Genomic DNA, 15054 nt, shown 5'->3' with positions numbered 1-15054 from the left:
AGGCTGTCATTGAAAATAAGAATTTGTTCTTAACTGACTTGCCTGGTAAAATAAAATGCTTTTCAAAACTGTTTTTTTAATGGCTATCTTAAATGCATCTTGGCAAAATACGTCCTCTGTTTATGGTGTCGACTAGAAACAAGAAGCTACTTCATAGGTTCCGAAGTCAGAACGGAAATCAACAGAATATATAATTATATGAGACCAGTTTCTCACCGTTGCAAACCGTAAAGGCTTTGCGACAAAAAAAAAACAAGGGTTCTAATTGGACACATTCAGTGGTCCCTCTCCATTTTGGTCCGTTTGGTTTCGACACTACGCAAAGTATGTATCTGGGACACACCCAAGGCGGGGTTTGGGCCGGAGGGTCCATTCGACACTGAATAGTTGTGGAACAGCTCTTGATCCGAGTAGCACACAGATTACTTCAGGGACTCAGAGTATTGTAAAGTAATTTAGGTAAGAATATAGTTAATAAATAATACCGTGCATGGCTTGTTTATGTTTAGCTATTGATGTAAAATTGTTTAACGCGTTGTGTTTCAGGAGCTAATAGAAACCGCTAACGTTAGCTAGCTAGAGAAACAGCAAGCTAGCCAGCTGTCAGTTAACGTTACATGTCAAACCAAAACCAGGATAGAAAGACCGCCACAGCTGTTTTCGATTACTATGTCATAGCTAATACTGATATATAGCTAGTTATGTTAATAAATTAGCTAGCTAACAAGTAGCCTAACTCTGCTCCCACGCCCCATCTACAGTATGATTAATTTGTGCTACGTTCATATCCAAGTGGGAAGGTGATAATTACTATTAGTTAAGTCGTAAAAACTAGTTAGACGTGCTTCGAATGCGTTGAGAAACGCTAATTAGCTAATGGTCATTCATAAACTAAAGGTACAGCTATCATGCTTGTAATATTAGGGTTCAAAAATCTTTAGTATTTATTTTCATAAATTATGTTAAATTTTAACTCCTGAAAGAAAATGCTGTAATTGAGGTCATTTTTGAAGTCGGTGATGCCAGAGGTCAGCATGTGGGAGAAGTCAAAGCTCAGGGACGATAAACGATTTTCCTTCTACACTGAACAAAAATATAAACGTAACATGTAAAGTGTTGGTTTCATGAGCTGAAATAAAATATCCCAGAAATGTTCCAGACGCACAAAAAACTTATTTCTCTCAAATGTTGTGCAGAAATTTGTTTACTTCCCTGTTCGTGAGCATTTCTCCTTTGCCAAGAATCGATCCACCAGACAGGTGTGGTATATCAAGAACCTGATTAAATGGCATGATCATTATTTGACTCCCGAGTGGCGCAGCGGTCTAAGGCACTGCAGTCCCTGTCTCGAATCCAGGCTGCATCACAGCCGGCCATGATTGGGAGTGCCATGGGGCGGCGCACAATTGGCCCAGCATTGTCCGGGGTAGGCCATCATTGTAAATAAGAATTTGTTCTTAACTGACTTGCCTAGTGAAATAAAATAAAACAGGTGCACCTTGTGCTGGGGATGATAAAAGGCCACTCTAAAATGTGCAGTTTTGTCACACAACACAATGCCACAGATATCTCAAGTTTTGAGGGAGTGTGCAATTGGCAAGCTGACTGCAGGAATGTCCACCGGTGCTGTTGCCAGAGATTTGAATGTTAATTTCTCTACCATAAGCTGCCTCCAACATTATTTTAGAGAATTTGGTAGTATGTCCAACTGGCCTCACAACCACAGACCACGCCAACCTAGGACCTCCATATCCAGCTTCTTCACCTGCGGGATAGTCTGAGGGGGTATTTCTGTCTCATGAAGCCATTTTGTGGGGAAATCGCTCCACCATTTCCAGGTTGCTAAAATTCTAACAGTTTGCCTAATTTCAGTTTGTGACAAAACAAGCAATGCATAGTGTAGAGAATCATTGTACCATCTAAAATGCTGTGAAATATATTTTCAATTACCAAAAATATTTTATTTTCAGCTGTTTAAATCTGGTGTACGAAAGTAAAAGACAAAAAACGAAACTTAAGAATGGGGAGCATAGAAATAGCAGACACAGAACAGCTCTACCGCTTCTTCAACTTGCTTTCAATGAGATAGACAGATCTGTAACTCACATTTGGCTCAAAAAGTTACATATTGCAGCTTTAACTCAGCTGTATTTATAATATTTTTAATTTTTTAATAAAATAATAATAGCTAATGTTTCCTACTGTAGTGCGTCAACAGTCAAAACAATAGTGACCTTAGACATTTAGCTTAGCTGTCCACACCCTTGCTACTCAGGTTTATTGCCTAGCCTCACAGTTAATGTTGGTAAAGTATCTGTAATAAAAGCAAACTTACATCAAACCTAGTTAGAAAAAACACATCTTTGGATGCTTGTATGTACAGTAGCTCACAGATTGTTTAATTTTGCTTAGGGACATTATCTGTCTCTCCTCTGTTACAGGCAGGTCCAATGGCGACACAGTGTGTGACAAAGGTGGAGCTGACTGTCTCCTGTGAGAATCTTCTGGACAAGGACATTGGCTCCAAGTCTGACCCACTGTGTGTTCTTCTCATGAACACTACTGGGTCACAGTGGTACGAGGTCAGTCACAGATTCTTGTTTGCCCAAGAAACACTGTGACATTGTTAAAATGTTAACCCAACTAGGCAAAAAAAAGATTTCTCCCCAAAGCCATCATCATGCATAATTGATTAGCTTGAATCAGTATTCCGCTTGACTGTTTGGAAAAGCATCTCAGCGTTGTAGAATGGCTAAAGCGAGCATTAACTATTTCCAGGAAGAATCTGAAATGTTGGTCCAATTCAGTATCACTTGATGTTGTTGATTAGTTTCATGAGGGTGTGAGAATGTGTATGTTTTGATTACTAACTGGCTGAATTTTTTGTGTTCGTAGGTGGGCCGCACAGAGAAGGTACAGAATTGCCTTGCGCCAAAGTTTGCCAAGAAGTTCATCATCGATTACTACTTTGAAATAGTGCAAAAGCTGAAGTTTGGAATTTACGACATCGACAATAAAACTGTTGACCTAAGTGATGATGATTTCCTGGGAGAGCTGGAGTGTACCTTGGGCCAGGTGAGGTCTTTTTCTTTCCCCTCCTCACTTAATAAAGCCCGAGAAGCCGGTGTTTGGAGGATATTGGCACGGGTGTTGTTAGGCAAACACCGACTTCGAGGGCATCACTTTTTATACAACGGGTTACCAACATATTCAAATATTGATTGATATATTTTAGTTAAACTTTATTTTGATGAATTTATTCATACTATTTCATCCTTCCACGAGATATAGTCCTGACACAAATCTAGGGTTGCTACCCAAGCTGGCTGGTCGTTTGTTCTATCGGTTCGGTGGCCCGAGACGTGACCCAGTCATTAAGTCTTTTTTAGTTCTGCATCTATGGAACCACCCAGTTGTTCGTTCTAGATGTTATATTGCCATACTGGCTGGCAATATCCCTTGCTTGCTAGCTAGCCAAATACAGCTAACTTAGTCACATAAAACAGTGCAGCTAGAATAACAGCAAAGTATTTGCATTTGTTTAAGCTGTTTTCTACAGACATTTATTTGTTAGTCTGTAGAAATGATGCTGATTCATGATTTTGACTGGCTGAGAAGCTGCCTGTCTGTCTCGTCCTGACTCCCACAAGTTTTATATAAATCTCCGCTATTGAAAATCAATCGCTTGTCTCAAAGAAATGGCAGATCATGTCTAGATGCTTTTTACAGTGGAAATCAAGTTAATAAATTGTCTGGCTGGGCTAATGAGACAGTGAATTGCGCAGTGAGATGGAACAGGGTAAATAGGCATTTCAACATCATAGCTTTAGCCGGTGGTAACTTGTGGAATAGACACCGGCTGGATTGCGGTTTTAACCAATCAGCATCCAGGATTAGACCGACCCATTGTATAAATATTGAAAGACGTTGCAGTAGTCTGTTTTGTTGATTCCGGTCAGTGTCCCACTGTCACTCACGTAGAGAGTTAGCATCATGCACAGTGCATACAACCCCTATGTAGACGTGCAGTGGCTGTGCAATCTGTGACTTGACACTAAACGTTTCTTTTAACTGTTTGTTCAGGCGGCTGAACAAAGAGTCTGTATGGACTTTGTCTGTCTCAAGTGCACCGGTGTCAATGTAGGCAATAAGGCCTGAGGCGATGTGGTATTCACCCCCCCTTTTTTTTCAGAGTAAAACATATTTCAAAACTTGTATCCTGTATATTCTCTACTTTAAGTGCAGATAACTGGCTACAGGTGAGGTTAGATCAACATGAGATAAAGCTGAATCAATGTCTGCAAGATCTCACATAATGATCACAGTATTCTACATAACAGAACCGAATATAATAGCGTAGTAGTATAACGTTACTATAAGACGAAAACACCACCACATTCTTCTCAACATCGCGTGCCACTAGGCAAAATGCACAGGTAGGCTATGCTAATGCTACAGTTTAACACCATCTGCACTAAAAGTAGCTCACTGTACATCATTCAAAACAACACTGTAGGCTACTACGACAACACTAACTCAAGATCAAAGTGCATATCCCCATGAAACTGATTTGAGATCAAATGGCTGATTTACTATGGGTAAAACTAATTCGCGAGTGAATGCGGTGGTGTTTGTGTCTTACAGTAATGTTATACTATGCTATTATATTTGGTTCTGTTCTGTAGAATACTGTGATCATTATGTGAGATCTTGCAGACATTGATTCAGCTTGATTTAACTTTATTAATAAAACAACCACCATTCGCCTGAGTAGCCTGTTCTCTGCGCATAAAGTAGAGAATACACATCTGCAGAATCTTCGGGAAGCTCTGGATCTTTTAGTCAGCTGACTAAAGATCCCCCAACCCGAAAAAGTCAGATCCGCAGCCATGGCCTAAAAAGAATCTGGATGGAGCTAAGCACAGGCAAAATCCTAGACGAATACCTGCTTCAGTCTGCTTTACACCAGACACTGGGAGAGGAATTCACCTTACAGTCGGTCAATAAACTACAACACAATGCCAAATCTACATTGGAGTTGCTTACCAAGAAGACAGTGAATGTTTGTGGGGCCGAGTTAGTTTGGACTTAAATCTGCTTGAAAAGATCCCCAACACCTTGACAGATAATGGACAAATATTGCACAATCCAGGTGTGCAAAGCTCTTAAGAGACTTACCCAACATGTTTCTAATATGTATTGACTCATGGGTGAATGCTTATTTTATTAAGATATGGTAGTGTTTTATTTTTCATTCATCTTTAAAAAAAAAAAAAAAAAAAGTTTAGTTTTTTGTGTTGATCGCTGACAAATCATTTTAAAACCTCTTCGATGTAACAGGACCTGCGTGGTTCTGGTACCGGTTCCGACTGACATTTCCGCTTATAAATCGATCTATAGACACCGTAGATCAAAATGGCTTGCTTTGAGTGATAGCCCTGGTTCCCGCAGACAAACTAGTATTTTTGTCTGAGCATGTGTGATGTAGGATGTGAAATCTGAAACCACTTGAAACTGGGATGTCCCTCCTACCATTTGTAATTCGCTCTTCTGACTGTACATAAACTGTCTGAACCCTACATCACAGCCACTGACATGCCTGCAGTCGTTACATCGTAGCGCAGCAAGAGATAGTGGTTTCACCACGGTAGGCCATTCAGAGATCGAAAATAATTAATTAATTTTGAACAAACACTTTCTGTTTGTCGTAGACGGACAATGTTGACACGAGATGAAAGGTGAGTTCCTAGCGAGTTCTGGAAGCTAAGATAAAGTTTTGTGAGGCATTCACAGCAATACGTTTTGATCAGGAGATACCTTTAGAAAATATGCAAATGCTTTCTCTAATGCTAAACATACAAAAATGTATTTTACAGTTATAAGGAAGGTGAAATCTTAGTCATTTTATAATTTGATTATGCTATATTTAGAAAGCATATGTAATTTCAAGCCTTATTCATAGTTATTGTTGAATGGGAAATAATCATAAAATAGAACAAATTTTAAAATATGAATATGTACTTGAGCTTCTCAAAAGTGATTACACCTTAGCAATTTATAACTAGTTTTACCAGGAAGGTGATATTTTGACCTTTTGAGTTTGCAGCATTAATAGTTATAGTTTATGGCCCTTGTGATATATAATTACTTTTATGGATTGCGTAGATAAAATGTTTGATTATATTTAGTTACATTTAAGTGATTAATCCCACTTTGTAACAATGAAATTTGAAGAAATTGAAGGAGGGTGAATACTTATGATAGTCACAGTACACGATGCAAGGCGGAGCGCCTGGATACAGCCTTCAGCCATGGTACATTGGCCACAAACCCAACATAAATAGAACTGTAAACAAGTAATTCTTCATCATAAATGTGTTACATTGTCTTATATACACACAGCTGAATGCTGTTTCAACCAATCAGCATCCAGAATTCAAACTACCTGGTTTGTAAATACATTTTATAAACCGGGTACCAGTTTATAATAGAGGTAAGACCCTTCAGGGGTTTGTGGTATATTGCCAATATAGCATTGCTAAGGGCTGTATCCAGGCACTCCGCTTAGAGTCGCACATAAGAACAGCCCTTAGCCGTGGTATATGGCCAATGTACCACACCCCCTCGGGCATTATTGCTTAAGTGGTCATTTACGTTACAAGTGTTTCTTACGCATCAAATTGTCTTTTCCAGGTGGTGTCTAGTAGAAAGCATACTAGACCACTGGTGTTGAAGAACAACAGGCCTGCAGGAAGAGGAACCATTACAGTGAGTCATTTACATGTTTGTAGTTTATCATGTTTGTCGTTGTCTTTTTTAAATTTGATTTACTGTTTTATTTTCTTTGTAGATAATTGCTGAAGAAATAAAAGACAACAGGGTGGTGAATTTTGAGGCTGAAGCAAGAAAACTGGACAACAAGGTATTGATACAATATTGAAGAATGTGCACCAAGCACGGGTCATCCCATGAGTGATGAATCTGTTGAAGTGATACTTGCTGCTCTGTAAAGCCAATAATTGAGGGAAATAAAACATCACAATAGTTAGCTGAGTTGCTTGTGTCTGTTGTGTGACATTTTATGACTTACAATGTTTTGACATATAAGGCTGTTTCCAGGATTTCTTTGGGAAGTCTGATCCTTACCTGGAGTTCTACAAGCAGACAGAGACGGGATGGCAGCTGGCTCACAGAACGGAGGTACAATACACCATAGACATTTCTATGGAGTACAACACAGACTCTCATACGGCCCATTTCAAAGGAGACTTCTTAACTGGTTTTACAACTACATACGACTTCCATTCAGTTATGCAGCACATACTGTACTCCTGGTCTTCTTTTGCATATTGTGAATGTTAAAGGCAGTTTTATTGTCTGTGTGAAATGTGAGGCAATAACCATAGACTACGTAATATCCTGTAATCGAATATCCGGATATCCTAACAGACATTAGGACCCTTGTGAGTTCAATTTTGTCAACAATGAAAAAGAGGCCTATTTTAACAATGAAAAAGCGTTGTCTAAATGAAATTGTCCATGTGACATTGTTGCACACAAGGATATGACATTTGAAATGCTTAATTTAATAAAACAACAAACGTAAGAATGTAGTGCTTATGTACACCGCATTGAGCCACTGCTGCTTCAGACATGTGGCTTTGACAGTACGTTGTTTACAGTTGGGCATTGTAAATGTAGCCTACAGTTCTGAGGACGCAAAAAGTCGTTTTATTTTCAAGATAATTACGTTTTGCACGAAAAGGCATTTTACTATCATAGCGCATTTAGCCCTCCAACGTTTTGCTATTTTCCCCACTTCAGGGATTCGCCTACATGCGCGCCAACGGATCAATGCAAAATACTCACCAGATATAATTTTTTAAACAATCAGTTATTTGATAGTGAACATCGGACTTCTTTCACCTTTGCTGTTAGCCGAGGCTACCCGTTGCCCAAAACCTCCCGAGCTAGCACCCTGAAAACAACTGCGCGCTGTTGTGGCATTTAGCATATTTCTGATTGGTCAAGAGAGTAGCGCATTTATTTTATTTACTTCGTTATTATTCAAATGAATAAAATTATTTCAAATGCCCATCAATCAGTATTGTGCACTGTGTTCACTGACTGACACTGGAAACGGTATAACATTTGCATGGTTTCTTCCTTTTGTCTAGAAACTCATTACTCTCCTCCTATTCTCTGTCCAGATGCCTCTAATGTGATTGAACTAAATGCTATGTAGCTAATGAGTGTCTGCTCTTGTACTGTGTCCAGACACTGGTGTTGTGATACAGATTGTGGTTAGTGGTAATGCGATACAGATAACGGTTACCATATTTGTCCCTGTGCCCTGCATAAATAAGGTGGTGAAGAACAACCTGAACCCAACATGGAAACCCTTCAGGATCCCCCTGCAGTCCCTGTGTGGAGGAGACATGAACAAACATATAAAGGTATGTAGACCCACAACCACACCTATACCAGTACTAACCTACCTTACACATCAGCAACTCTTACCACACAGACACTGAATTATTCCATATCTTTTGTATTTGATTTGGGGAATGTTTTGGTGTAACACCTTTTCTGGAATTGTGTGTGGTTTGCATGATAATAACACAGGTAATAACCTTAAGATACGTTCACCTCCACAATTATTGGCACCATTTGATAAAAAGATAAGCAAAAAAGATTGTATGAATAATACAAATACTGAGCTATATTGTATGCAAGAAAAGGGGGGAAATTATTATTTTATACGAATACAGTTGCTCAGAGAAAGATTCTGTTTAACAAGTTGTTTTTTTGCATCAGAAAGATAGGTGTCAATTATTGGCATCTACTTTGTGCCTCTTCCCCTTGCAAGGATAACGCCACTGAACCTTTTTCTATAATGTTTTGAGATTGGAGAATTTAAAATTGATTAAATGTTGTGTCACTGATCTACACACAATACCCCATAATGTCAAAGTGGATTTTGTTTGTAGAAATGTTTTGAAATTAATTTAAAAAAATGTGAAGCTAAAATGTCTTGAGTCAATAAGAATTCAACCCATTTGTTATTGCAAGTCTAAATAAGTTCAGGAGTAAAAATGTGCTAAGCAAATTGCATAATAAGTTGTTGAGTAATAGTGGTTAACATGATTTTTTTAATGACTACCCTATCTCTGTACCCCACACATACAGATAATTGTAAGGTTCCTCAATCGAGTTGTGAATTTCAAGCACAGATTCAACCACAAAGACCAGGGATGTTTATCAATGCCTCGCTTAGAAGGGCAGGCACAGATTTGGTAGATGTCAACAACAGCAAAAAAGCAGATGCTGAATGAATATCTCTTAATTAAGTTAATTGCACTTTGGATGGTGTATCAATACACCCAGTCACTACAAAGATACAGGCGTCCTTCCTAACTTGGTTGCCAGAGAGGAAGGAAACTGCTCAGGTATTTCACCATGATGCATTGGCGACAATGGCAATTTAAAACAGTTTAATGGTTGTGATATGAGGAAACTGAGGATGGATCAACATTTTAGTTACTCCACAATACTAACCTACATGACAGAGAGAAAGGGAAGCCTGTACAGAATAAAAATATTCCCAAATATGTATCCTGTTTGCAGCAAGGCACTTAAGTAATACTGGGGGGGGGCGTAAAGAAATTAACACTTTCTATTCTAGACAAAAAGTTATGTTTGGGGCAAATCCAACACATCACTGAGTACTACTCTTCACATTTTCAAGCATGGTGGTGGCTGCATTATGTTATGGGTATACCTATCATCGGCAAAGACTAGCTATGGCAGGGGTGTCAAACTCATTCCATAGAGGTCCTAGTGTCTGCTGGTTTTTGGATTTTCCTTTCAATTAAGACCTAGACAACCAGGTGAAGGGAGTTAATTAGTGATCTAAATTCATCAATCAAGCACAAGGGAGGAGCGAAAACCTGCAGACACTCGGCCCTCCGTGGAATGACTAAGATGTTTTTTGGGGGGGGATAAGAAAAGGAATACAGCTAAACACAGGCAGTTTTGACTTAAATTTGCTTGAAAATCTATGGCAAGACCTGATCATGGCTGTCTAGCAATGGTCAACAATCAACTTGACAGAGCTTGAATAATGGGCAGATATTGTACAATCCATGTGTGCAAAGCTCTTAGAATCATAAAACACGGGACAAGATGTTAAAAACTGTCCATTGTGCCAATAGATGGAATGCACTCGCATGAGATTTGCCGTGATGTTGACATGGGAGGTTTATTTCTTAGACTGGGTTAAGATGTCAATTTTGGGACACATCCTCAGTAGTGTGCTTTCGAATCAGTGGGTGTTTCGGCCTTTAATCACTAAACGCCCTCATCAAAGGTGGCCAGCTAAAGGGTGATCAAGCCTTAGCTTGTGTTCCATGCCCAATTAAGATGTCCCACGGGACTATGCAAGGCAGGGGCGTCCTCTTCCCTGAGCCAGCCCTACAGCTGACCGCATACCTCATATGCCCTCCTCAAGTTGGAGGGATCTGAATTGGGTTCTCAGGTGGGGGTGGGGGGTCATGAAGTTATAGCCCAGCAAGGGTACTTCCATTTGATCCAGATCCACTGGCTGCCTCTTTCAGCTGCTTGAGAAACTGCTCTGACGGTCTGCCACAGAGCCTGTCCATGGATTCCAAGTTCTTTCAGCAACCTGATGGTGGAAGAAGCCACGAATCCTCTGCATCCCACTTCAACTGGCCAGACTTTTGCATTCCAGCCACGCTGAGTTGCGTCTGCTGCCAACTCTGTGTAAGGCAGTTTCTTACGCTCGTAGGCCTCTTCAACAGAGTTCTCCCACGGGACTGTGAGCTCTATGATGTACACAGCCTTTCGTGAAGGGGACCAGAGTACCATGTCTGGCCTAAGGTTGGTAGAAGCAATCTCAGGTGGAACAATTAGTTGCTGGCCAATATCGACAAGCATCTTCCAGTCCCGGGCCATGGCTAGGTGTCCAGTTTCTGGCTTCGTAGGAGGATACTTGGGCCTTTTCTGTCCCTCCCGGATGAATGTTGTTGTTTTGACGGGATTGCTTGTTTTTGGAGGTAATGAATTGGTTGCACTCCTCTTGGTCTCAAGTGCTGCAGCCAGGCTCTTGAGGACCTGATTGTGCCTCCAGGTGTAGCGGCCTTGTGAGAGGCTGGTCTTGCAACCTGTCATTATATGCCTGAGAGTCGCTGGAGCTGGGCAGAGGGGGCAGGTCGAGTCCTCGCCATACCATTGATGTAGATTTTTTGGTGATGGAAGCACATCATAAACAGCTCTTATGATGAGGCTGATGTTGCTTGCCTCCATTTGCCAAAGCTCACTCCAGTTGATCTTTCTCCTCTCCAGGCCTTCCCACCGCGTCCATTGCCCTTGTTTAGCAAGAGAGACAGCCTTTGCACTTCTTGCAGTCTCCTCCTGTCTGCGCACCTCCTCGACCACCAGCTTCCTGCGTTCAGATGTTGTTGCCTTATGGAACGTTGGTTTGCTTGCTGCCAGGCCAAAGCCTCCTCTTCCATGCTGGATATTCCCCACAATGTCTTGGTGTCTCAGGGCTGATGTTGCTTGCTGCACAGCCTTGGAAGAGATGTCCAGTTTGTAGGGGAGGTGCAGCCTTGCTAATGGTCTGGTCTTTGGAGTCCTTCAATGTCATCTGAAGTCTTACTTTAGAGCACTTGTACTCCTCCGTTAGACTTGTAAGAGGTAGTTCAAGGACCCCTTTGCCATAGAGGCCGATGTTACTCAGGCATCGTGGGAAACCCAGCCATTTCTTCACGTATGAGGTAATGGTTCGCTCCATCTTCTCCACTGTTGTTATTGGGACCTCATAGACGGTGAGTGGCCACATTACCCGGGGGAGAAGTCCAAACTGTAGGCACCAAAGGTTGAGCCTCCCAGGCAGTAGGGTCTTGTTGATGTTCTCAAGACCGTCGGCGATGTCCTGCCTTACTTGCTGCACTTGATCTTTATCCCGGAGGCTTTCGTTGTACCATCTACCCAGGCTCTTGATGGGTTGCTCAGACACCTTTGGTATCGGGTCATCTCCAATGCAGAACCTCACATCTTTAAGCTGTCCCTTGACTGTGGAGATGCTTTGAGATTTGCTTGGCTTGATTTTCATCGGGGCCCACTTGATGTTATCCTGCAGTTTTGCAAGTAACCGCCTGGTGCATGCTGCAGTGGTGGTCAGTGTAGTCATGTCATCCATGTATGCTCGGATAGGTGGGAGACGGAGCCCTTACTTAGTTCTCTCACCGCCGACCACCCATCTCGATGCCCTGATGACGACTTCCATGGCCATAGTGAAGGCCAGAGTAGAAATTGTACAGCCTGCCAAGCGTGTTGTTGTGAAGTCAGGTGTTGTGAAACACAATTGCAGGTCTTGGAAATAGTCCTTTACCAGTGTAGTGATGGGTTCTGGTACGTGGAAAATGTTGAAGGATTCCCAGAGGAGTTCATGGGGAACTGAGCCAAAGGCATTGGCCAGGTCGAGGAAGATGACATAGAGGTCTCTCTTGTCCTTCTTAGCTGTTTGGATCTGGTGCCAAATCATACTAGTATGTTCCAGGCAACCAGGGAAACCAGGAATTCCTGCTTTCTGTACAGATGTATCAATGTACTTGTTCCTTTCCAGATAAGTGGACAGCCTCTGTGCTATTATACTGAAAAAGATGTTCCCTTCGACGTTGAGAAGGGAGATTGGTCGGAATTGACTGATGTCTGTCGCATCCTTCTCTTTCGGGATTAGCACACCACCAGCCCTTCGCCATGCCTTTGGTATTATTTCCTTCTGCCACACTATCCTCATGAGCCTCCAAAGAAAGCGTAGAACATCCGGGGCGTTCTTGTAGAGCTTGTATGGTACTCCATTAGGCCCAGGAGCCGAGGCCGCTCTTGCTCTTCGGACAACGTTCTCTACTTCCCTCCATTTTGGAGGGTCAGTGTCCAGATTGAATTCTGGTGGTTGAATAGGTGGGATGTCATGTGGGATGATTATCTGCTCATGCCTTTTCATGTCCTGGTGGACCTTTTCCAGATGTTCTTCCAGTTCAGGCTTTGGAGTTTTTAGGATCCCGCACTTTTCCTTTGCGAAGAGATCTTTGACAAACTTTTTTTATATTTTTATAGAACTGTGTTCTTGAGTGTTCCTTCTTCCTACGAAGTTTCCTTAAGTTTTCCGCTCTTCGCAAGGTTGCCAGCCGACATTTAATGTCTGCTTGGAGTAGCATGAGACCTGCATCAGAGGCTTTCTTCCACTGCTTCCTCAGCTGCCTTCTCTCTCTGACAAGTATCTCGATCTCCTGCTGCCTCCTAGATTTGGCTGGCGCGGGTGGTGTCTTGCCACTTCTCCTTTCGTTTACTCCAAAGCGCTCTTCTCCGTAGTGGTAGATAATGTCTCCCATCCTTTCAAGCTTTTTCTCTGCTGTTCCTACCTGTTGTTCCAAGATTTTTGTCAGGTCGTTGTTGATTGTTTCCCACTCTCTCTTTTCAACAGCTTTGGGCCACTTCACACTCGGTCTGTGCCCTTTGATCTTTTCCTCTTTTAGAGGTCTCTGTGGTTGGGTTAGTTCATCCACCGGCATTTCTGTGCTTGTGTTATCCTCCTCGGTTACAGGGGTGCTGATGCTCTGCGAACTTTGGTTTGCGTCCGGTCGCTGTGCTTCATTCGACTGATTTGACTGGCTGCTTCGTAAGAAGTACTGGTCAATACGAGGTCCCTGTCTCTGCTCTCCCAAGCACCTTTTCCTCCCTTGATGGATCCTTAACCCCCTTGCCGATGTTACTCTCTCCCAACCACAGCTGCACACCTGAAGTGTGTGTCCTGCTGCTGTTATGGTTGTCTCATATGCTGTGTTCCTACTCGTAGTCGTTTCCATTCCTGGGTCCGTAACCGTGTGATCAGTCGTTGAGCCATCTTGCGCCCCAGCTCTCGCAGGCTCTAGGGGTATGTTCCTTTGTTGACTTTCAGTAGAGACTTACCAAAAAAAACGACTCAGCTGTGATCGCCGCCAAAGGTTCTTCTACAAAGTATTGACTGAGGGCTGTGAATTCTTATGTAAATGGGGTATTTCTGTATTTCATTTTCAGTAAATTTGCTAAAACTTCTCACTTATGTTCTCACTTTTATAATGTGTTATTGTATGTAGAAAAAAATCAAATCCATTTTGAATTCAGGATGTAACACAATGTGGGGTATGAATACTTTCTGAAGACAATGTATGAAGGGCAAAAATCATTACCCCGTCTCTTAATTGTTGAGTTCTTTGCCTTTCTCCATGGTGATGGTTGACATGTTTTTTTTTTTTTAACATGTGGGTTGCCTCTTTTTTATACCCCAGTGAAACAGGAAGCCATGGTTGGCCACAATAAAGTTCCTTAAACTGAGATTAACTTGAAAAAAGTAGAATGTTAATGCAGATTTTATAAGACTCTTCAGGGGTGCCAATCATTTTGACACCTATCTTTTTCAGATTTTTTTGTATTAGTTTAACAATCTCTTTCTCTGAGCAATTGTATTAGTGTAAAATAATATAATTTCCCCAATTTTGGAGGGCATACAATATAGCTTAGTATTTGTATTATTTATATTATAGTATTTTTGTTGCTTTATCAAGGGTGCCAATAATGTTGGAGGTGACTGTACTTGTTAACAGTTTTAAACAGAGCAGGGGGAAAATAACTGCATTAGCTCTCACGTTTTATAGTAGATTTTAAATGGTTATCGTTCTCTACTATTAGCTAAGTGGACTACTACTGTACATAATCTGTACAGCATTTGAGGGCATTGATTGATGTTGACAATTGGTGATTTTTCAGCTGTAAATACCCCTAATGCAGTCTTTTAAGGAACAACTGATACCCACACTGGAGGACATGTGAGTTACCCTCGGACCTGGGTTCAAATTTTTGGAGGTTTGATTGAGCCTGCCTGTGCCTACACTTTAACACTTTAAGGACTCTTTCATTGGTTTCAATGTCACAGACAAGCTCAATCTAGCAGGAAACAAATCTTATTTAAACCCAGGTCATCTACCGTCA

At 41.4% G+C, this 15054-nt stretch overlaps 1 protein-coding gene across 3 annotated transcripts in view; it reads left to right on the top strand.

Annotated features, from left to right (window-relative positions):
• Positions 1-173: 173 nt before the first annotated feature.
• cpne3 (copine III) overlaps positions 174-15054 on the top strand; it is a 29228-nt gene continuing 14347 nt past the window's right edge. The window contains exons 1-7 of one of the 3 annotated variants that reach the window (XR_006079050.1): positions 174-459; positions 2442-2582; positions 2896-3075; positions 6694-6768; positions 6851-6922; positions 7120-7200; positions 8367-8456. Coding sequence is in view for 2 of the 3 variants with exons in the window: in XM_024374692.2 (XP_024230460.1) it covers positions 2451-2582; positions 2896-3075; positions 6694-6768; positions 6851-6922; positions 7120-7200; positions 8367-8456 (630 nt within the window). In the remaining variant the exon portion in view is untranslated. The remainder of the gene's footprint in view (positions 460-2441; positions 2583-2895; positions 3076-6693; positions 6769-6850; positions 6923-7119; positions 7201-8366; positions 8457-15054) is intronic. The other 2 variants (XM_024374692.2, XM_024374691.2) reach the window with 2 other exon arrangements.

The sequence above is a fragment of the Oncorhynchus tshawytscha genome, linkage group LG16 (assembly GCF_018296145.1).
Source record: "Oncorhynchus tshawytscha isolate Ot180627B linkage group LG16, Otsh_v2.0, whole genome shotgun sequence".
NCBI lineage: Eukaryota > Metazoa > Chordata > Actinopteri > Salmoniformes > Salmonidae > Oncorhynchus > Oncorhynchus tshawytscha.
The sequence above is the reverse complement of the archived record's forward strand: the minus strand, read 5'-3'. Positions and strand labels throughout refer to the sequence as shown.